General features: G+C 37.6%; 1 protein-coding gene across 1 annotated transcript in view; it reads left to right on the top strand.

Annotated features, from left to right (window-relative positions):
- Positions 1-6,459: 6,459 nt before the first annotated feature.
- grin3bb (glutamate receptor, ionotropic, N-methyl-D-aspartate 3Bb) overlaps positions 6,460-24,643 on the top strand; it is a 119,822-nt gene continuing 101,638 nt past the window's right edge. The window contains exon 1 of the mRNA XM_084394512.1: positions 6,460-7,094. Within this exon, the coding sequence (XP_084250638.1) occupies positions 6,636-7,094 (459 nt within the window). The 5' untranslated portion in view covers positions 6,460-6,635. The remainder of the gene's footprint in view (positions 7,095-24,643) is intronic.

Raw genomic sequence — 24,643 nt, 5'->3', positions numbered from 1 at the left:
TGTTGACAGTTTTTTGTTTTGTTTTTTTGTTACTTTAAATCCAAAGATTATATTCTGACATTTTATTCACCACACCTAAGGATTTACCAGCATAGATGTATGAACAGTGCCTTTTTTGTTGTTGTTCAATTCAGCTTTTAGTGCTTAATATTATAATTAAGGGGAATTCAACATTAGTCTCACATTCCATGCTACTCTAGTTCTAAATAGCGTATAAAAGAGAGTATGATTGGACGAGGCTTCAGTCCACTTCCATCAGATTGCATTTTATCGCATGACTGGCCCGTATCGAATCTCTGATACATGGGTCCAAAACAGTGACCCACTTACCATCACCTGCCTTCTGTGATCTCTCTCTTCTATTTTTCATGTTAATTTAAGCGCTTCTATCCCTCCGTCTTGTTTTTTTTTTATTTTATATAACTGCAGATTTGATTATTTGATGTTGTAATATTTAAATGTTGTAATACACTAAATGTTGTAATATTTGCAAAAAAATACATGACTGAATCATATTTGAGTATCTTAGTATGTGAAAATGCATTGAGGCTTTTACACCTACAATTGTAAAAGTGGGAGGAGACATACCCAATGCTTTGATAATTCATTATTTCTACTCACCCCTTTTTGTTCCAGGTCATTTCCAAGCATTTTTTTTTTTTTTTTTGAGAAATTTTAGCAGATCTAAATGTCATACTTCCACAGTAAGCAGTGACCATGACAATCTCCACAATCTGCCATGCTCAAAAAAAAAAAAAAAAAAAAGAACAAAACACTGTAACATTACAAGTCTTCTAAATTCTATACGATGTGATAGTTTTCTGTGACAAATAAACCAAAATGTGCGCCATTAAATTAACACCATACCTGTATGGAGCTAAAAGAGTCTCAAAAAAGATAAATGCACAAACTGCATTCACATATGCACACACAGGATACACAAATGCACACACATGATTCATAAATACACACACAGGATACACAAATGTGCACAAAATTCACAAATGCACACACAGAATTTAAAAAGCACAGAAGATTCACAAATGCATACAAAATTCAGAAATGCACACAAAATTCAGAAATACACACACAATTCAGAAATGAAAACAAAATTTACAAATGCACACAAGATTCACAAATGCTCAGGACAAGATTCAGAAATGTATTTCTGATGCACACACAAATATATCTTGATTTACAAACTGCTTGCGGTCTGTGAACTTCACTGCATTTGTGTGTGAATTTTGAGACTCCCCTGACTTGGCTCGACACACAAATGCCTTTTTTTAAACAGGGAATGACCTGTGACCAATCAGATACCTCCCTTGTTTTAGCCAATCACAAGAACGCACCCCACGTGGGGGATTGTTTACTTGTAAGCCAATCACATGAAGTGCGGGCGCCGGCGCGAGCGCTAGAGCGAGGTGGGTGGAGTTCTGCCAGTTGGTTGAGACCTCAAAATGGCTTTTAGGCGGTGGGCCAAGTCCGTCTATCTCGTTTAGTTTTTGATTTGACAGTTACTCAGCAGCTGTGTGGCTCATTTTTGTCTGTATGAGTAATTCACAAAAAGATTAACGATTGTTTCCAACGCCAATTGTTGCACATTAAAGTATAAAAATAGATTTCATTTCGCTAGCTGATCACAAACGTTGGCCAGAGTGAGATCCAATCAACGCTTGTGTTGTTACCTTGTTGAATAGATTTGGCCAATCACGTTATTGTTTGAACCGGCGTCGCGTCAGTTTTGAGTCTAGTACAGTCTACAACCCAACCTGAAGAGACCGGTGTGTCTCGGCAAGACAACGTCAAGGTAAGATTTGTTTTACAATGATTATACACCCCTATATCTTAATGCTTTTCATATAAGTTGTATTTAAGACTGCAAGCTATAGTTCGCCGTGAATATATGCGTTGTCGTTGATGAGAACAGTAACGTTAGCCACGAAAGAATGTTGGTAACGTTAGTGGAGCAGTAAAGCTAACGTTAGGTCTAACGGTATGCTGCTTAGGCTAATCCAAAATAATCATTCGGTACATACACAATGAACTAAGCAAAGAGTATTCAAATACGGGATTATTACGGGAAAAAAATTAAACAGGAAGACAGCAGAAAATAAGTCTGACTAAGGGAGAATCACGGGGTAAACGGGAGGGTATGTCCAGGTTGGTTACAGCAAGCTACCTAGGCTACAAGTAAGCTAGACTAATTATCAGCTAAAAAGAGTGCAAACCAAAATAAAGAATGATTTCAAATCAACTTTATAGTGGTAGTCATGGAGTTATTTAAGCCAATTATGGTTGATTGTCACAGTTTATACAATGACACAATTCTGTGCATGGTAGCCTACATCTGTCAGTGGTTGGGCTTCACCTACACAACAGAACAGGTATAAGATGGAATATGGTGGAAAAATACTTTAGTTAAAGATGGCTGTTTTTGAGCTATTTAACAAAATTATTTGTGATTAGAACTGCAGTAGTCTTAATACAAAAATGTCAAGATGAAAAATGTGATTGAAAATTATCTAGTAATGTGCGCTTTCTGTGTTTATTTATCTGAATATAATTCAGTTGTTTATCTAACACGGACAGGACAACATCATATCTCTCCACACCCAAATGACTACAGAGGTGATCGTTGACAATCATCACATCAACAGCACCATGATGGAGCAGGTCAAGATCACAGAGTTGCTTAGTATCCACATCACAGATGACCCATCTTGATCTATTGACACCACCAACAGAACCTGGCCAAGAAATTCCAAAAACCTCTGCACTTCCTCCCACAGTCGAGGAAGGCTCATCTCCCAAAAATCCATCCTCTTAACTTTCTATAGGGGAATCATAGAGAGCCTCTTCCTTCCACCCCCATCCTCCAGTAACCTAAGGGCAGCTGATTGACTCTTGCACAAATACACTGGTAGTTTACACTATGATGCTGCTACATTGTTATATTTTTAAATTTGCTATGAACATTTGACTCCACTTACACTGCCTTTGCTACTTGTCATGTCATCCACTTACACAATAATACTATATTAATTAGGGATAAGGCACGATTTTCAAATATTCGATTAGCTGATTTTATTATAGAATAGGATGTGCGGGATGATTGTCTTTAAAAAATCCCCATGTTTTAGTTGTGGTTATAAGTTGCAATCCTAAGTTCACATAAAATTTTTATACATTTAATAAATATATTCTTAATATTTGTTGTTTTTGTTTGTGTTTGAGCGTATATATCTCAATATTAATTTTGAGACTTGAAATGTAAACTCTCAAGGGTTGGATTTCTAAATATATGTTGGTTATGTGCATGGGCGTCAGTTTGGTTTGAAATGTGCTGGGGACAGAGACGCATTCGGAAGTGCTTTTTCAGAAGTGCTGTACGACGCATTAATTTTTTTTCTCTCTTTCGAGCAGGTTATGTTTTGAAAGACGATGTCCTGTAGCTCAGGCACTTTTCAACAGGCTCACCCCAAAAAAAAAAAAAAAAAAAACTATATTCTATTTTTGTCAATAATTATAAAAAAAATCGCCAATAAGCTCATAATTTGTGCTAAAATAGTGTTTAGTTTTAAAAAACATTTTAAAAAGCTGGTTATATCTTGATGTTTCTGCGCAAGTTCAGCAGACAGTGAGGTTCGGGTTTGTTCCGATCAGAGCTCGTGAGTGGAGAGCGCATTTCTGAATATTCCGCTCCGCTCGTTCATTCCGCAGGGTCGCTCGCTCAACCCAGATGTCCTGTTGCCTGGTTCGAAAATATGTGGAATAAGGGCTGCTTCCGACTAACATTTTTTTTTTCTAGTCGACTACTAGGCTAGTTGTTCATTTAAGTCATTCGTGGACAAATCGCCCCTTTATATTAATTTAATTTAATTACGTATAGCCTACAGGATAATGAGCGTTTACGTAATATAGCCGCACTCAAGCGCACGACCGCACGCATAAAGCTTGCCACAAAGAACCGGTAAAAGTAATGATTATGAATGCGTCTAAATGTGTCTAAATACGCTGTGAATGTGAATGTGCATTATACACTGAGTTTCGGTTCATTTATGAGACGAACTCCAGTTCACTCGCCGGCGCCTCCATGTCGTGATTCTGCTATATTTACTTTAAATCCAGGCAATTGGTTCATGAAACATTGATTAAAATTAAGATATAATTAATACAAAACGAAATTAAATTTAAAGAAAGGCAGCTGTTCTGTTTGAGGTCTCTGTGAAAGTTGTAAAGCATGCATGCCGCTTTCAGAGCGCTCAAGTCCGTAACCGAGAACTGACACGTTGTTTTTTCCCTCATAAATGTGAACATGAAAAATAAAATAAAATTTATATTATAATGTTTTTTTGTTGGGTCAGACAATGATTACCAAATTTCTCTCTCATATTGCTCCTCATACCCACTGAAAACGGTCAAAAAAATCGAACCAAAAGTCAAATTAATATGGACGGAAGTTAAAAGTGGTGGGTACAAAATGACTCGTGACGAAATCTGGTGGGTACGCGTCCCCCCCGTCCCCCCCGAAATCGACGCCTATGGTTATGTGTCTATTCAGAATGACTTCTGAGCAGCAACCTTTTTTTTTTTTTTTTGGGGTATGTCATGTATGCATCACTTGCATATCATTATTCATTCACGTGAAAACATGTTTAACAGTACCAGATATTAGAAAAAAATATGACATACGGATGTGCCGTTACAGTCAAGTTTATTTATATAGCGCTTTTCACAATAGAGATTGTATCAAAGCAGCTTCACAGTATTAAATTAAAACAATACATCAATGTTTGTTTCTAGTGGAAAACGTCCACGTTTGGTAATGCTGATCAATAGTATTGTTGATTGATTAATTAAATTAAATATCCCCAACTGAGCAAGCCATAGGCAACAGTCCATTTCATTAATAAAAATAATTTGTGTGTAGGCTACATTGAACAGACTTTGCCCAACTTGTCTGGGAAAAGGGACTTACAGGGCTTTTTACATTTGAGGCTAAACGGATAAAACACCTCATTTTTACCTCAGTATTACTGAACTACATTACTAAAATTACATTTTTAATGATTAAAGCAAAATTAAAATTTCAAGAACGCAGCTTCTTGGTCACTGACAAAGATTACTTTGCCTCCGCTGTAGAATCTGTGTTCATTATTTACATTGGTTGTCAAGGAAACGGGAGGTTTTCTAACGTTATGATTAGTACTCCTGCTTACTTGCCGGTTTAAATAAGTAAGAGTTTGTAAGGACATTTTGCGTCAAATGTGCAAACAACAAAGTTGGAAACAATGTCTGCAGTACTTATACGATTTTATCACATGGCCTCAGCAAAAAAAAAAAAAAAAAAAACGTACACAGCTGAGAGGTAAGTATTAAATTCGTAATTTCGAGGTCCGGCCCACCGCCTAAAAGCCATTTTGAGGTCTCAACCAACTGGCAGAACTCCACCCACCTCGCTGTCGCGCTCGCGCTCGCGCCGGCGCCCGCACTTCATGTGATTGGCTTACAAGTAAACAATCCCCCACGTGGGGTGCGTTCTTGTGATTGGCTAAAACAAGGGAGGTATCTGATTGGTCACAGGTCATTCCCTGTTTAAAAAAAGGCATTTGTGTGTCGAGCCAAGTCAGGGGAGTCTCAAAATTCACACACAAATGCAGTGAAGTTCACAGACCGCAAGCAGTTTGTAAATCAAGATATATTTGTGTGTGCATCAGAAATACATTTCTGAATCTTGTCCTGAGCATTTGTGAATCTTGTGTGCATTTGTAAATTTTGTTTTCATTTCTGAATTGTGTGTGTATTTATGAATTTTGTGTGCATTTCTGAATTTTGTATGCATTTGTGAATCTTCTGTGCTTTTTAAATTCTGTGTGTGCATTTGTGAATTTTGTGCGCATTTGTGTATCCTGTGTGTGTATTTATGAATCATGTGTGTGCATTTGTGTATCCTGTGTGTGCATATGTGAATGCAGTTTGTGCATTTATCTTTTTTGAGACTCTTTTAGCTCCATATACCTGTGGTTCTTGTTTGAAAAGACTGATATTTAAGAGCTGCAGCGGAGGGGAAAGCTTTCAGTATAATGATGAATCAAATGTTTATTATGGTCTGAACTGAACTATTCCTTTAAGGCATGGCATAGAATTGTTTAATTGTGTGTGCACTTGCTGTATCCTATCCATCTACCGTATCGTTTTTCATTAAAAAATAAATAAAAAATAAAATACTTTTTGTTAAATAAGTTCTTGTTTATAATCAGTTTCATGGTATGTTAAGTCATGTATCTGCCTCTCTAAAACAACACGAGGATTGAAGTGTAAAAAGATTACTTTGGTCCAAAAGAGGTGTTAATAACAGAGTTGTTCTCTCTCGCGCTGTTCTCCCTCTCCAGCGCTTCTTTGGGTGTGAACGCAATGACATCCCCGCCTTTCGAGAAACCTCCACCTCTCCTGAGCAGTGTATCACATTCACACAGTAACTCCATAGATCACTCCTCATACACCATCCTGCACAAAAAAAACCCCTAAAAAACAAAAACAAAAAAAAGGACGTTAAAGAAAAGACCAGACAACAAGGCGAGCAATGCTATCTTCTGACAATGCCTCATCACCACCTTTGAGAGTGAAGCAGGATGAATTTCATCTTCTACACATTCTTGGCATACTTTTATTTGGGATCGCAAATATTCCTTCTCCATACCCTGCTCGTCCAGCCCGCTCATTCTCACCCGCAGCCCTGCCACATCCTAGCGCGGATAGGACACACCGTGCGCCTGGGTGCCCTCCTGCCTCCCCGCCAGTCGGTCCGGGTGCGGGCGGCTCTCCACCGCGCCCTCAGCGGTCTCGCCGAAAGCGGCAACAACTTTCTTCCGTACAACTTGAGCCTGGACGTGGTGGCTCGGGAAGCCCCGAGCGGAGACCCCGAGTCGCTCTTCAGGTGTGTGTGTCAGGATATAGTGGTCCAGGGGGTCTCGGCTGTGCTCGCCTTCCCTCAGACGCAGGAGGAAATAGTACAAATGGAATTTATGTCCTCTTTTTTGGAAATTCCTTTTATAAGCATCATTGAGCACGGAGAACCCCTCAAAACTCAGGTAACGCGTTTCATTTAAGCAACAAAGCTGCTCCTCTTTTAAATCATGTGATGATTTGTTGACTTTTTAACGCGTAGGGCTACTTGCAACTTGCGTCTGTGATGCGTTTTATGCGCAAACCTTATACAAACTCGACTTTCATGCGTCTGTTGACTGGTTTCAAAAGCACATGAATCTGTGTGTTATGTGGAGTTTTGAGGCAAGGGATAATTAAGGCTTGAATGCCCCCTAATAATGCTTGACCCCTACCAAAAAGATTCAAATCAAAACACCTTGTGGGTGTGTATGTTTTCTTTTCTTTTCTTTTCTTTTTTCTTTTTTTATTTAACATATGCACTTAAACACTTATTTCAAACTACGTTCCAGTAATCAAAAAAGTTGTCAGAATGCTAATTGTACGCAAAAAAAGGAGGTACCTGTAACCATAGCAACAGTTCGCCGCTCGAGCACTTTCCATTAAGATTACTATTGGACAGTGCCATGTATGGGCATTATAACTTTATTGAAGATGTTCACAAAATAATAATAATAAAAAATACGATAGTGTTTTATTTATAACGTTTTTAAAGTAGTTGTCTAAAGTTGTTACAGCCTAGTTGTTAACAGAATAGTGGACAATTCCATAAATAAAAAATAGTTAAACAAAGTAAAATTCTTCAAGAACACGTGTAAGTTTTCCCTCTTTTTCATAGCTTTATTGTATATTTTCTTAGGTTTGTCAGTAGGGGACAATCTTAAATAGTCAAGCATGTTACCATGATTTTGTGCAGTAAAAAATAGACATACGATTTAAATCATTGTAGGCCTAATATGCACATTCTTGTCATGACCTTGAACAAAAAGCCAGCAATGGCTAAATGACCCTGTCAACCCTGTTATGTTTTTAAAGGCATAACTTAATCTCAACATGTGTTAAAATGTTTAAATTTAGCATGAGATGGCACAATGCAGATGATTGACAATGTCCTTGACAGTGCAAATTTCACCTTGGATCATCTATCTACTTAACAAAATAATAGTTCAAATATTAATTATACAAATCTAGATGATATCCGTAGAGTAGTTAGATAGATGACAAATTTCCAAATATTCTTTTTTATTATAATCTCCAAACCAAGGTGATTGTAAAACAGTTTATATAAGACCAACTAATTAACCACCATGCCCTCAATTTATGTGCTACCCGAAATGGCTCATATGATTCAGAGTTTTTTTTCTTCTTCTCACTCTCTTTGATGTCAACGGAGATTCGTTTTGTGTGGAGATTTTGGCTTCGCTCTGAGATGGCAGCTTCACGTGGACTAGCTGATCTCTCCCTCAGGTCACAACAGATCTCTTCAGCTTGTGTGCTAGCTTTGTGTTCGGACTGTTATGATGCACCTGCTCTATATGAGAAACTATTTCTCTGACAGGTGTGTTCTCTCAAGCAGAAATATATGCCACATTGCATTACACTCAGTCAGGTATGTCGTATGCTGAGACGGTTTCAGAGACATCAGTGTCAAATGAGATGTTCTGCTAAAACGCTGGAGTAAACGCTGGATGTTCGCTGAATCAAACATGACAATGAACAAATGAGAGAAATACAATCAAATTTATACCGTGCAGCTGCTTCATGCAAATCTCATTATGCACCTAATGTATTCTAGGCCATATCATTCTGAATTCTTGGCATACATGATGATATATTATGAAGTTCCTTTGAGTATATTGAATATTTTGCACCTGTCTGCAGAAGGAAGCTTCATGTTCTGGTGTATTTGGCATGCGCCAACTGGCTGAAAAGTGCTTACATCACAAGGTACTTTAAGAAATTAAAAGCGGGCAAAAATACTGTAAATCTTACAGGCAGCTTGGGAAACGCATACATTTGTCTTGTTTAATGTCCATCCATTAAAATAACTTTTAATGGGGGCTTCTTAACCCTACAAATATGTGGTCCAATGAAAATCTGCACATCAAGTCTTTCCTTTTAAATAGAAAGACTTTGATCTCGCCAAGGACACTGTCTTAGATAAAGCAGGACCTCCAGTCCAGATGATGTTGCTGCATTAACACGGTGCGGTCCACTGTTGAATGATTATTACACGCTTGAGTCATGATGCTGACATCGGACAACCGTCACAGATAGATCAGACAATGACAGAGGCTGTAAACCTCCTATGTCTATGTCCTTCTGGGATCTGTCAATCAGTGTAAAAGCTCACGACGCTCTGCTCTAGTGTGCGACATCGCTCAGGCAAAAATAAAAGCAGAGTGATAATAGGGCTTGTGAACTGGCTGCTGCTGTAATGCTTATGGGACGCTCTGGAGCTCCGAGCCGCTTGGATCCTGCTTCACTTGATCTGCTAATCTTGCTGGTTGAGGAGAAACGTGTGTTCTTCAGCAGGCTGGCTTTTGCCTTGTGTTTTGTTCATCAATTGTTAGAGCGAGGCGCACTGGGCAGTGATGCAGTGCAAGTTTTTTTTTTTTCTCTCTTATTGTTTTATTCCTCACAGTTTGATTTGTGAAGGATGTTGCGGTTCTAGTACATCAACTTTAAAGCTTTAACTCTCGTGTTCTCGTCTTAGAGGTCCAAAAGACCCCAGGGCCTTTTTTAATTGACCCCAAACAGAAACAATGTTACTATAGTGGTGGATGACAATGGCTTTTCTAACTGAGTGCATGCCTACTTTGTAATAATACAACAGACCCCTCAAAAAACAAGCCTCAGTTATCTCAGCCTACTGGGTTTCAATTAGAAGTAGGCCTATATATATTAAAAAAATTAGACGGAAAAATAAGAAGTTAACCAGTGGTAGATTCAGCATTGCAATACAGCATTGTTCAATGTAATAAATAGTGATTTTTATACCTCTTAAAATGTGGTGTAACCACCAAGTAAAAAAGTTAAAACATGTTTTCCCTTACACCTTGCTTTAATTTGAGTGAATACATCTTGATTATTATTTTTAAAAATGTTTTATATAACATATTTTTTCATATTATCTTTTTTTTTAAACAAATATTATGAATAACAATAATTCATAAATAGCATTAAACATTTGGAAAGTCGCACCACATGACATTCTACAACTGGAACGAACACTGGCTTGTCATGAAAAGGTCAAATGATCTCTTAAGACACTTATTGACCTTGATGAAGTCGTGTTATGCTTCCATCAGCTCACTTTCTGATTTGGTTTCGTTTCATTCCACGTGACAATCTACAGAATGCTAGCGCGTCAGGATTTCTGATCGTACTGTAAATATCCAACATGTTGAATGTATGATTTGAGATCGGTGCGGCCCAACATATTTCCGAGCACATTCAATCACTCTTAACACACCTCACACCACTGGAGAATCTGATAAAATAATCTGAGAACCATCAAGATAATTGAGACTTCACATAGGATTGTCGGAAAGGGAGAATTGGGCCCAAAATCGGCCCGGTTATCTTGTAGTGTGTGGGTGCCTTAAGCCAGGCTCAGGCTACAGGAGTTTCAGGTCGATTTTTGCCCGATTTACCCCTCCCAACATTCAGAGAAAAAAAATCACGTCCAGGGCATAGGTCGGTTCCGATGTTCGGCCCACATTATCTGGTAATGTGAGGCAATTTCAGATATAATCTTAAACCTCCCGATCTGCTCGCGGACACATCGGGGCCACCCGATTACGACTAGGATTACGTCAGTAGTTCTACCAGAAAGACTCGGGAGGCAAAATGACGTAACAAAGCATTCATTTATTAACAGCCCAGCAAGCAAGTATTGTGTTATGAAGTTATTTGGCATAGGCCCTGTCCATAGCTCGCAATCCGAGGGTAATGGAATCTGCATTTCCTGCCTGAAGACGAAGGCAGGGGAGCAGCCGACCCCCTGGGAGGTATGGGTAGGGACCATCCTGGAGGTGAATGTTGGCGTCAGCATCTGCGAACTCAGACATGTGTAAGTACCGATCTTTTATACTACAAGTATTAGAACACGATTGGTTAGATGTGAAGGTAATAAGTGACGTAACAATTGAGTCTTCCTGGCAGAACTTACGCTAAAGCTTTCCACAATAGATTTCCACAATAGCCAATGAGAGACGAGTCTACAAGGAGACGGAAGTGACGGAATGTTTTAAAGGGCGACCGCAAAACAACAAGCAGCTGTACATATCATAATATGTAGATATGAATCCAACTGGAAAAACTTGTGAAAAGATGTCTTTTAGTTTTAAACTTTTAGTACTTTTAGAGCTCTGCAGCCATCTACTGGTTAAAGTCCTATTCTTTTACTTTTAAAACTGCATTTTCCAAAAGATGGGCAAAAATCGTACACCAAACCATGTCAAATTATCCATGTTATCCCCATGAAGGAAAGTTAGAAATGTGAGTCTTTTATAAGGTGAATTTTACCTTATATATTTTTTTATTTTATAAAAACCTATAATTTATTCATATACATTTTGTGGAGTAAAAATATCCAAATGTGGAGTAAAAACACAATTTTTTTTTTTTTACAAAATTACATTTTGTTAGACCGCAAACGAAACAGCACACAAGGGTTAAAGTGGTGGAACATAGTGTAGAAAGTGCAGCCATAACAGGGCATTGTGTATCAAAAAGTTAAATGAAAATAAATAAATAAAAATAAATAGAATGAAGAAAAAAGTATATCTATATAACCAAAAAATAACAGTGCATACAGACAATTTATGACCAGTAGAGATGTCATTTAAAGGGTTAAGTTATATTTATGCACTAAACAGGACCAATAACCTTGATTTATTAACCTATTAACACAGTATACCCCATTTTCCCATGATATATGTACTTACAAGGCATTTGCCCACCGGCAACTATAGTTGATTGAAGATTTTGAAAAGAACACATACTGTAACAAACGGTAATGCAATAAGAATATAGAAAAAAAGGTATGATAGAATAGTCTCAAAAAACTAGTTTGATTATTTTTGTTGGCATCAGTGTGTGTGTGTGTGTGTGTGTGTCTGTGAATGTGTTGCTGTGTATTTACTCATTTCACATTTACTGTTGCTGTTTTTCATTAAAACTAGTGAAAAACTGAACGGCAGTTTAAGGTCACAACACTGAAGACATAAAATCACATTAATAATATTAATAATATTATTTAATATAAACATTCAAGGTCATAAAACATTACAATTAGAATTTGTTTTGAAATGCTTGCACAAATTTTACAACCTGGCACACAACTATGTTATGAGGTTCCTGCTGATATCGTTCAAGATCTGATGCCCATTGCGATTTAAAAAATCCCTGTGATCTACAGCTCTGAAAGATCTTCAAATTAACTTTGAATATTATCAGTTGATACTATTAAGATTATAACAGTTGCAAGCTGATGGTTCTACCAACATAAATTAGCAAATAAATGTCTTATGTTTAATTGTGGTTATATTATCATTGTGACTGGGGACCAATCAGAGACCAGGCAGTACTCATATTATACAAACATAAAATTGTATTGGTTTTATGAAAAACAAACAAAAAAAAAAAACATGTGATGTTTTCAATGACCTCAGGGTCTGAAGGGGTTAAAGTAAAAAAACGTAATTATTTCAAACTTTTGATGGTAGCACACACACACACACACACACACGATTAACAAGCTTCCACGGTCCAAGGACATTTTTATTATTTATTATTATTTATTGTACAGATATATTTGTTCTCTGTCCCATCTGGACTAACATCCAAGCTCTGCTTGCATGAACTCGATTAAAACAACAAATGTTCCTTCTTGTCTCTAATTTGCAGTAGAAAAAAAAAAAAAAGACCAGAGGGGATGCTATAAAATGAAAGAGAAACCCAGTGCGCAGACCCCAAAACCCAAAGCTCTTTATTATGTAGAGTCTATACCTTTATAGCTGTAGCACTGTCATGGTGTGGAAGTATTCTATTAAGACTTCCATAAGAGCTGTTGCAGAGCTCATAAAAGTGTCGCTTTATTTTATCACAGTTTATCACAGCACCATAAATTTGATCAGAATCCTATAAGAGAATTGTTAAACGGGCAGTTGCTAAATGGCAGTACTCAATTGTGTTTGATTAGAAACTGTCTCTGCACATCAGCAAAGATTATTAAGCCGAAGCCCAATCCTTAATGTGTGTATGAAAGGTCCCATGTATAGTTTGCTTAACACGAAATGTGAGATTTTAAAGGTCAACCTTGGGCAAAACTTAAGACTATTACTTGCTCCATGAATTTAAAGTTCATAGAATCCAGGTCCCTTTTAAAACAGCACAAAATCGAAGCAGAAATTGCAAAGGATTCCAAGTCATTTAATAAGATAAAGTATGCTGTTCAAGGAGTTTTGGTTGCTGAACAGTTAAAGAAGCTTTACTTGACAGAATCAGCAGTGAGCGCAAGCATTGTGCTTCGTCTTTTGCTGATTGTTGGTTCAACATAAAGAAAATCAGCAATTTATACAATCTAGTGGTCATTTATTATTATAAAATAGGTTTTATGTTAACAGCAAAATTGCAAGGTGAACATTAAGTACATATACACGTGTGGTGGATACAATGGTATCCTGTCCCAGGAGCTTAAAGTTGCAGGCTCCTGCTGTTCTCACATCTTGTTGAAACAATTCACAATTGTTTGATGTGAAAAATCTATTGAACTTAATATTCAAATGCCCGGTTTCACAGACGAGGCTTAAGCTAGTCCTAGACTAAAATGCATGTTTGAGCTGTCTTAAAGCAGAACTCGGCAACTCTAGTGAACTCTAGTCACTTCTTCGCTGATTTTCCCTTTTGTTGTCGCGTGTTTTCCCCACGAGCTCCCCCTACAGCTGTGGGGGGGGGGGGGGGGGGGGGGGGCGTATATGTCACAACACGGTCATAAAAAACTCACTTGTGGCGGCCTCCTCCCCCTCTCTACCGCTGCTCATGTGCGTTTGTTATGATCGGAGCAAGCCAACTGTATCGTGTGGAGCTATGTCTACCGAGGTGGGTAATCTGGTAATGCATCATACATGCGTGTGTGTTTATGTCGAATTGCCGTAAAGCAATTCGTGTTTCGCGCTCGTTCTCGTTTTCGTTCTCGCTTCTCACGAGACTTCCAATTTCTATCTTGCCGGGACGGTAGTCCCCAAGTTGCAAGGTTGGTTTTCCGCCTGGGAACGCTGGGGGGAGCGGGGAAAGTCACCAATATCACCAGAACAGGTTGTTTAACCATCCAAATGATTTCTAGACAGTTTTATTAAGTTAAAAAAGTTACCAAGTACTCCTTTAACTGAAAGCAACTTGCACTGACATATCTTTAAATACATCAGTACCACTGTTTTGTCTCAGGATTCACACCATAATGTTATTTTTCTAAGGCACGTTTATAAAAGCTACTTGAATGTCCTAATTTAACTAAGCCCACTCCTTGCTTAATCCAAGCCCTGTGTGAAACCAGGCCAAAGTGTTTCAAATGTTGTTTTGTCTTTTTCACTGTATAAACTTCCCCATTTCAAATAATAACCTCAATGGATAGCCTGGTAACTTGGTGGATAAAAATCAGGGCTGTTAATACAAATCAATCCCAGGCAGAGGTGAATCCCATGAGCTACCTACAGTAACTACTGTAATTACTGAGATCACAATCTTTCCATTATTGTGACCTTGAACAAAGCACTTAACTTCGCACTGGTCCAGAGGGACTGACCCTGTGATCGCTGTACTGTGGAGCTTTTTAGATATAAGTAATGTTGCTTATCATTATGTTACGATAATGGGTAATGTTGTTCTTTAATTCTAGAGGGAAAAACAAACCTTTATCTGCCATTAGTTTTTAAAATAGCAACAACTCCACTTTGATATTAATCAGAGATGATCAGTAGATTATTATTTACGCAAATGGACAATATTTTTTTTTTACACAAACTCCCAAAAATAACCTCTTCTCAGATTGTAAATCAACACTTCATGTAGATAGATCTTTTTTTTTTTTATAAATAATTTAATATGTTATTAAATGTAAAACCACCATCAGCTCTCATTCTGTTCATCATGTGTAACTTTATATTTGTTTTATTTTTATTTATAATTTTAAGCATATATTTTTGACCATTATGTTTCACACAAAAGTAAAAAAAAAAAAAAAATTAAATAATTAAAAAATAATTTCCCTTTCAACACCAAAACAAAAACATAAGTGATTCAATATAATTTGTTTTTATATTTTAGCTATATCCTGTAGTCTCAGTTCATTCTTAATTATAGTTGAATGCTATTTGCAAATATGTATTTTTAAACATGACAGTACACATCTACACATTATTTTAAAATTCCTTTGTGTTTTTCCCCCCTCCCATATCTCAAGACTAAGTTTCTTCTTATGCGTGTTATACACTGCCAAGACCAAAAAAAAAAAAGTTTCAGTTTGGATAGGCAAATAAGAGTCTATGATTGGATCATTATTCCAGTGATTGTTATGTTTCTAGCATGCTATATGTTTGGCAATGGTTCTTCTAACCTTAATTGATGGAGTGTGTAGCTTTTCCCTAAACCACGTAGGAAAACACATCATGGCCGTATTCCAGGATGACAATGTCAAAATTCATCAGGCTCAAATTGTGAAAGAATGGTTGTGAGGGAGCATGAAGAATCATTTTCACACATGAAGTGGCTCTGAGTCCAGTCGTTAAATTCATTGAAAGTCTTTGGGATGTGCTGGAGGAGACTTTACAGAGTGCTGGACTCTTGCATTGTCAATACAAGATCTTTAGCAAAAATGTATGCACCTTTTGATGGAAATAACATCACAACATTTATTTCCATCAAGAGGTGCATCAATTTTTGGTCAAGATCTTGTATTGACAATGCAAGAGTCCAGCACTCTGTAAAGTCTACTCAGCTGATGATTTCATGTCATTTTACATGTTACTTGTTCTAACAAAATTAGAATTTTTACTTACAAGCATTTGACTTTTCATTTAACTTTTTGGCTTTTAAGTATTTTGAGACTGTTCATATGCTGGCTTCATTCTTTCATAATGTTTCAATTGTTCAAGTGAGAGCAGAAAAAGTTTTTTTTAAATGACTCTCCAATCTCAAAATATGTTGCAATTGCTTCAGGAGTCATTTGAGTCAGAGATCAGATATGAAATCGATATGAATGTAATAAAAATACCAGGAGCCAGTTATTATAGGCAGGATGATATGATACGGTGTGTTGAAGAGAGTGTGCTCCTTTACTTGATGTTAATGGGGGGAGGATACACACACTCCACGACCTCAGCACTCAGTGTAAAGTGAAAAAACCACACCTGTATCTCAGCACTGCAGTCAGAGAACCAGCAGGAACTACATCAATCCTTCAGAGATCATCTACTGTCAAATATGTTCATACTCTTTCAAGTATGTTTACGTCCAGCCTCCCTCATCCACAGCTTTGCTTAAACCTTGACAAGAAATAGATCAAAGAGGTCTAAAATACCTAGAGTGAGCTATCCGTTAGCATTCTTATTCAGGCATGGGAGTAGCCCACATGATCTACATGCCGTGTGACTGATCACAATGGAGGAAAATGGTGTGATGGCTGGTTGATGGCACCATGAGAACACACTCTTGAGTTCTTCACTTGCAGTGTATTAGAACTCTTGCTCCAGGCTAATGTGTGAGCTGTGACGTGAAAAGGCAGCAGACAGGGAAAAGAAAAATCTATTTCATGCTGTTAAAACCCTGAAAAATTGTACACTGGTGAAATATGTGACATAATGAATTTTTGATTTATGTGGTTTTATGTCGTCACAATAACACATGGCTAATGAATGGCTATGGAGAAAACAGCAGAAGACAGAAAACTTGGAATGTATTACAGTCATAAGGACCAGGGTTTTTCAAACGTTGAAAGTTTTTAAAGATGCACTATGCAGGATTTTTACTGTTTGTAAACGCAACATTTAAACCTGGCTCCTCCTCGTGGGCGGAACACTGCTAGAAACGTACGCCCTCTCCTCTGATATGAGATCAGTTGCACACGCAGCCCAGCCGACTCAAGAATATACTTGCGGGAAGATGAGTGGTGAGCCATTTTGCAAATATTGTGTTTATCATGCATAAATAGCTTTTTTTTTTATGTATATGAAAGAACAGTCACACCAACAACCCTATCTCATGAAATGCGTCTCTTTAGCACGCATTGTATTTATTGCGCAATTTATACGCAAAAATTCATTTTTACGTGCAGTCTAGCTCGCTAATAAACAATGATTACGTTTTATCATAAAAACGTAATTGCAATGCTGTCGAGTTAAAGACAGCAGTCAAAGCAATAAACCTTATTCAGAGCAGCGCCATTTTTGAGGCTGTAAGGGATAGACATACATCTCTTCAGTGGGTGGTACTAAAATTTGTATGTGTTTCTGGATTTTTCTGCTGACGAAACACTGCAAAAATAGTAGATGAGTTTACCTGTACGGTATGAGATTGTTTACTGCCCCTGCAAACTCTGTAGTCCCATTTAGCCACTTGTAAGCAACCACCTTTTTCAAGACAAGAAATCTTACAGTTGTAGCATTTTGTGGTGAAAATCAAGCTTTTAATGTTGTTTCACGAGTTCACACTTACATACAATTTGAGGGGGTAAAGTTTAATGCGTATTTGGCGTGCTGTCCGGAGGGAGGGCTCCGAGCTCGGAGTTTGGCCCGAACCCAGAGTACTCCCCCCGTATGTAAGTGCTTAGGACTAGAAGCGTGGAGAAGGGGTGGTGGAGGGATGCTGCAAAACTGTCAATGGAATGAGGTGAGACTGCTGAGTATATATACACCTCTTACCATTGATTGCTGAGTGCTCTCCACTTGTGTTAATTATCTGAACGTGCTCCTCCCGAACCTTGTTAATAAAACATCATTTATATATCTATGTGGTGTTTTTATAATATGTCAACACCATTGCTTGTATTTTCTCCTTATTGAACCAAAGACAGTCTCAAAAACGTAGTTTGAAATCGCTGGTGTTTCTGACGTCACAAACTACCTTGTAACCAATCATGTCAGCATGTGATCGTCAAGGAGTGGATATCTGAGCTGGTGTGAGTGAGTGGAGGCGGGGCTAATCTGCATATTCTTAGAACCACTTATACTAAACGAGGCAAGGGTGTAGAGTTACATTCAAGCTATTTTAAATGTATAGCGGAGGATTTTCCCGAATTTTAGAAAAGAACCGCCCTCTCCACTTTTTGAAAAAATGCACATGCAGTGATTTTAAATGGATTTCTCCAAATAGCATGCCAAACTTTACCTGTCAAGTAGAAACTACACCACTGAGGCATCAGTGGGAAGCCCAACCTGTGTTTTGAGCGCACGCCATCGTGTGAATCGTGTGCACGAGCACGTACGACGGCCTTACGTAAACATATCACCAGAATGATTGACACTTAGGAGGACCAATAGTCTTGATGATCCACCCAGAAAAAGAAAATCCTCCGCTATACCTTTAAGGCATGACAAAAAAATGTTTAAGGAAAAAACATTTCAATATGTTATTTTGGTGATCAAAGTTGAGCTTTAAGGGATCAAATTATTGACTATACAGGGGGACTTTAACCACAGGCTTTATTTCGGGTATTTAACCAAAAACTCAAAAACATCAGGACGATGGAACCGGAACTCATTTCTGGGTTTTGGCCTATAAAAATACATAATCCCATTTATGCTGTGAGATGAAATTAAATAAGCCTCATATTATTCACACAAGATGTTGTTTACAAAGTTAAATAGTTACCTTTTATATTGTCACTGTACTTGGACAAATCAACTTTAAAATATTAAATTAATATCTATTCTGTGTATAATACACAAGCCTATGGAGACAAAAAAATTGGTCTTATTAAAATGATTTGTTTTAACATTATTTGTCAAATAATGTCCCAAAAGTGCTTTACCTTATAATCATCAAAGAAAAAGAAAAAACTGAAGAGAATAGTTCAGAAAGATTTAAAGATGTTCCACCAACAATATGCAGATTTTTGATTTCTTACTGTTAAATACTAATGTTGTAGATGCAATGAACTGAATAAAAAAACAAAACCACACAATTAATCTCATGATTTACAACAAGTCCTCTGAAATAAATTTGAAACACTGATAATAACAAATGAGTGTATTTTATGATAATAACAAATGAGTGTATTTTATGTTAAATATTTTGTAAAATCATACTTTATCAGTCAGATCATAATTTTAAAATGGGATTGAACAAACTAGATGGTGCTTTCATGGTCTTATGGACATTAAATATCTGCTTTGAAAAAAAAAAAGAGTTTGGAATAATATTAATTAGTAAAGTGTGATAGAAATACAGATTTAACATTAGCAAACTGAGACAGGCTTCTGTAACGGTCCTAGACTTACAAGACTGGCCTTCGAATTACAGCCTGTGCCCTTGACATTCCCACACCGTTGCAGTTGTGTAATTCCCCTCTACCTGATGCTCTGTCTACTGTCTGGATCTGTGGCGACGGCTTGCTGTGTCGGAGCGAGGCAGACTTGATGAGCAGTGACTTGATAAGTAAAAAAGTCCCAGAAAAGGAGGCTGTAGAGGCGTAGAGAGATAAGTTATAACAGTGCACAGGTGTGAGACAGTGATAGGCAGCCTTGCCTCCTGGGTACAAGACTTCTCCGGGAGATTTTCACCCCTGGCGTTTGGAAGTGACAGTGTGGCCTCTGTGGGAATGTTCTGGCCTGTGCTAATGTTATACTGGCAATGTGAGAGAACCCAAAGGGCCAGTTTAACAGCGATTTCCTTTAACTCCCCTTGCACATGTGCAAATTAGCATGAATCTTTGTCAGAACATATGCTTGTTAAATGTTTGGCCTATCAAAAGAACCGTTCCCTCTTGGCTGAACAAAAGCAGACGACTGAGAAATTCAGATTTCATCTTGCACATTTTACCATCAATAACTTTATTCTGGGTTTAATTCGTTAACGTCGACATGAAATGAAAATTCATCTTATCTATATTGAAAATGCATGTTATGTATCTTGTAGTGAACGAATCATCCATGTATGTTTTTTTTTTGGACCTCGTAATGTTTAATCAAACTTGTATAAGTCTATCTTCCTGTGAAACAACAGAGGTGGCATATGCCAACCAATCGTTTAGTCAGCTTTAAGTCGCCCCTGTCTTGCAATCGACTGGAAGCTTGCAGTGCAGCACCTACATCTCAAAATCCAATCAACAACAATAAATGCTGTTGTAGCATTGTGTACCTTTCAGAACGCCGCTACCTTTCGGCTAGCCGATTACACCGACATGCAGCTATCGCTGTCTCAATTTAGAAATGTGAAGCTTATTATTTCATTGAATTGAATTCTTCTATATTTTTTATTTATTTATTATTTTAATATATTAATTTATTACTATATTTACTAAAAAAAAAAAAATATATATATATATATATATGCAGAAACACGATTATTGTCAACCTTCATTATGATCCTCTTTCTAAAATTATCCGTTTTTAAGGGGCGGCTCCTTTAAGGCTTGTCAGTAATATTGGAAACAGTATCAATGGCCACTCACTATTGCACGTAGTGTTTTGAAAACATTATCCACATAAAACCATAATTTACAGACAATGCATTATGAAATTGTTTACTTACAGTTTGCGATGCAGCTCCTGTCAGATCCAATACAGTTGGCTGCTTCGTCTTGCACCAATTTTTTTTTGGGTGAACTCTCCATTACATTGTGCATCACTTACAAAACAATCTGCAGTCAAATTCTCAGAACAAACATATAATCATCTGATAATCCAGAACCAAATCCGAAAGATTAAGGGTCTGGCATTGAGTAATGAAAATCGCCCAACTCGAGTTTGAAAATCTCACTGCACGCAATTGGATAACACTACGACCAATCACTGTCGTGAGTGTGCTGTCACTAGCGCTGTCGTCATCTGTTTAGCTCACCTCTGGCCCGCCTATATCAGATACACCGATGTGATTGGTGCAGCTCGGCTACAAGGGCATAGTAAATGAGCATCATTACTCAATGCCAGAGCGACTCGCTGAACAAATTCAAATTGTGCTCTCGGGAGAACTTTGCCCATGTGATGTCACAGATCCTGCAATATCAAAATGAGCCATTCTTGGAGCTTGATTAAATAAATGCTTCGTTTTGTAATGAGGAGGACATTTTATTATATGAAATTTACAGGATGTTTTAATGGAATGTTTTAAAGGAATGTCAAAAAAAATCAAGGCAAAACTGTAAATGATGACAATTAAGCTAAACCTGTACTGATTTTGGAATATTCCTTCAAGATCCTCTTCCATTTTGTGTTGTTTGTCAATTGGTTACCCTGCTCACTGCTGACTTGATATTTCTTGGGGTTTAAATTGGTTCCACTTCTGGCTTCAAAGTGGCTTGTAATGACTAGAATAAATTACCTACGTACTAAATGAGAGAAAAACAAACAATTTGGCCGGTTACCCACTGCTGTCTACAAGCTTGATACTTAGTCTTGATAATGTCCTTAAAAGACCAAGAGCAAGAGAAGCATTTATCTACTACAATGCTTCTTTTTGCTCAGATTAAGCACTAGAATCAATCTGAAGTGTCTTGTCACGAGAGAGAAAATGTTGATCAATTACAGCTGTTCTTTAAGTGAAGCAGTGATTTACAACATTGACGTCTCTTTCCCGCCGGAACACACACCCTTAAGCCGGACTGAGTGGCAAAAGAGCTGCTGCATGACTGGATTTAATGACTGGTGCATGACTGGATAAAAATGTGAGTAAAACAAACGATTATCTGTTTAAATTAAAGGTTGGACTCGATCTACAGTAGTGTTCTTTACAACTTACCAAAGATCCAGTGATCCATGGATATTGACATGCCGCCAGGAATCGTGTTTCCTGACATTCATATGTGCCTGATTTCGACACCGGGGAAAAACATAAAGCTAATTTTCCTGTGAACGCTATATAAAAATACAATATGAGTAGGTCTAAATCCGGGTCATTATTTATATCAGTGTTATACATATCATCATATCGTCCAGCCCTATAACTTGTGTCGTTTTTGTCAGTGTTTATTTAAAAAGATCCAATTATGCAGAATATAAGATGGTAAATATTTAATTGACGAGTTGTCAGTACAATATATAACAAAACAATAGGGTATGATTTTACCCCAAAATTCAACATATTGACACGTTTCGTGATTAAAGTTTTTCTCAATTGTTTACACACAAATACTGGTACTTGAGACACAATGACCATAGCATGTAACTCATTCACCAACCCCCTGAACCAATTCTGCTAAACTACAAGCACAATTCCTGCTTTACACTCAAATTGCAGTTCTAAAACACACCTTTTTCAAAACACTACACACAATTCTCTGCTTTTGGCACAATTTTCATGCAGAAAATCTCGTTTTCACAAGGAACACACTGCCGTTCAAATATGCACACTGACTCATCACATGGGCAAACACCCATCACACAGTTTTACAATTAGCAATCAGAGCTTTAAAAGGGCAACAGGTGAGCTCTTCAATGGAGCAATGGATGCCAACATTGGAATTTACTGTAACTGTATACAGTCAATTCTTCTGTTGTTTTGTATGTAGACCACTGTATGTACAACTTTGTGTTGGTTGGCATGTACACTGTGTACAATGTTTTTGTGGGAAAAATAAAATATATTTGTTACCGTGTATTTGTGTGTTCTGAGTATAAAAACAATATTCTAAAATATTTTACAACACACTGTCTGTGGTATGTACTGTCTGTAGTAAGTGTAACACTGAAGAAAAAAAGGCCTAAGTCATTATGATGAATGGAGAAGAGGTGTTTTCCATTCATCAGTGTTTTACATTGAGCACATCAGTGTTCAACTGGTTCTTATAAATGTCTATTCATATGATGGTTTGTGTGTGTCATTTGAAAACAAAATACCATTTTGAGAAGAAATAACATTGTTTTGAATGTAAAGTTTAATTTTGCAGGAGAATTGAGGGGTTTTGCCCATTGTGTGTGTGTTTTTTGATTTGTGTGTAGAGTTCTGAGAATATGAGGCATGCTTTCAGAAAATGTGTGTAAACAATCGAGAAAACCTGTAACATGAATTGCAGGGATAATTTACTTCTCTTTTCTGTAGCTTTCAGCAGTCTGTAAAAATATACTTAAGATTTCTTGTCAAATCTATTTGTACAATCAATTTCAAAGCTCTTTCCTGTTTTAGATGTGTTTTGTGTGTTTTTCATGGCATTCACGCTGAAAACCAATGTTGCCACTAAGTCAACACTCAGTGGGCGTAACCGCAGTCACTCCAGCCGACGGTGGCGTCACGCGCATACCCTCTATACTTGGATGGGCTTGGAGTTTCTGTGACAATAAGTGACCCAACAATATATTTATATGTTATTGTTATAATAATTCACCTAAAAAGGAACATTCTGTAGTATCATGCTTTTCTTTCACACAAAGTGACTTTTTCTGTCCATACAATGAAAATCAGTGAACTCCAAAACAATATTTTATATTATTTTTTTTATTTTATTTGATTATTTAACAGGGACAGTGCAAGGCACTCAGCCATACCAGAATTAGCTACAAGCTAAATTTCATCTGTAGTCCCTGGGCAGGAAGATTGTGTGTAATCCAGGTGGCTTGTGTGAGACTCCCCTTTTTTAGGATCAAACCTGCATACTAATCCTTAATCTGTAACGACAAGCTAACCCTGCTTTTAATTTTTTAATTCCCATGAGTTTTCCTCTGTTCTGCCTTTTCTTATCCCCCCATTCATGCACTCTTCTTCTTCTCTGTTCATCCACTCTATTACTCATTGATTCTCTTTCTTATGCATCTACTTTTCTGCTCTCTCTATGAATGAGTTCAGCTGAGTAGGCTTTGGCAAGTTGAAGCGTGAGATGGGCTCTGCATTTTTGCCCTCCTTTAAAACTAATCCTTTGTTTTTCACTCAGACTGCAAACCATCTTTTGGCAGGCGACAGACTCATTGGATTCCAGCAGGGCAGAGGAGCCTGCCAAAGCCTTGTCTCCCAACACAGCGCTCTGATATTATCCAACTCTTTGTCATGTTGTGCTCCTAATGTTTGGGTCGTGACCGGCATTTTCTGTTCTGATGCGTCAAAGTCTGGGTCGCCTGCATGTCTTCGGCAGTTGTCTGCCAGGGGTCTTGACAGAGGCTGTGCTAAACTGGGGCAGCTCTGACCCAGTTGCTGTAATAGACTGTCAGGATAAAGCGGCTGATGACAGATGCTTGTGACGAGCATTTCAACAAGCCACTTTTTACTGACCGATGTAACAGCAGGGATGGACTTAACACCAGGCAAAGGTATGCATCTGCCAAGGACCCCCTTAAAAAATGTGAACTATAAAATGCCACTGGTTTATCAAACACTAAAATAGCAGTTTAATTTTAGCATTGCGAGTTCAATACAATATACTCATCCCTTGTTTTCTTTAAAAAAAAGTTATGGTGAGACACTTAAGGTGCTGTTCAGCAAATTTTTGTTGGCGAAATCAAGTCATTTAAATAAGAATCCGCATAATAAAGAGTTTCGAGTTAATGCG

Source organism: Rutilus rutilus (genome assembly GCF_951802725.1).
Source record: "Rutilus rutilus genome assembly, chromosome: 22".
Taxonomy (NCBI): domain Eukaryota; kingdom Metazoa; phylum Chordata; class Actinopteri; order Cypriniformes; family Leuciscidae; genus Rutilus; species Rutilus rutilus.
This window is presented reverse-complemented; position numbering and strand designations above follow the sequence as displayed.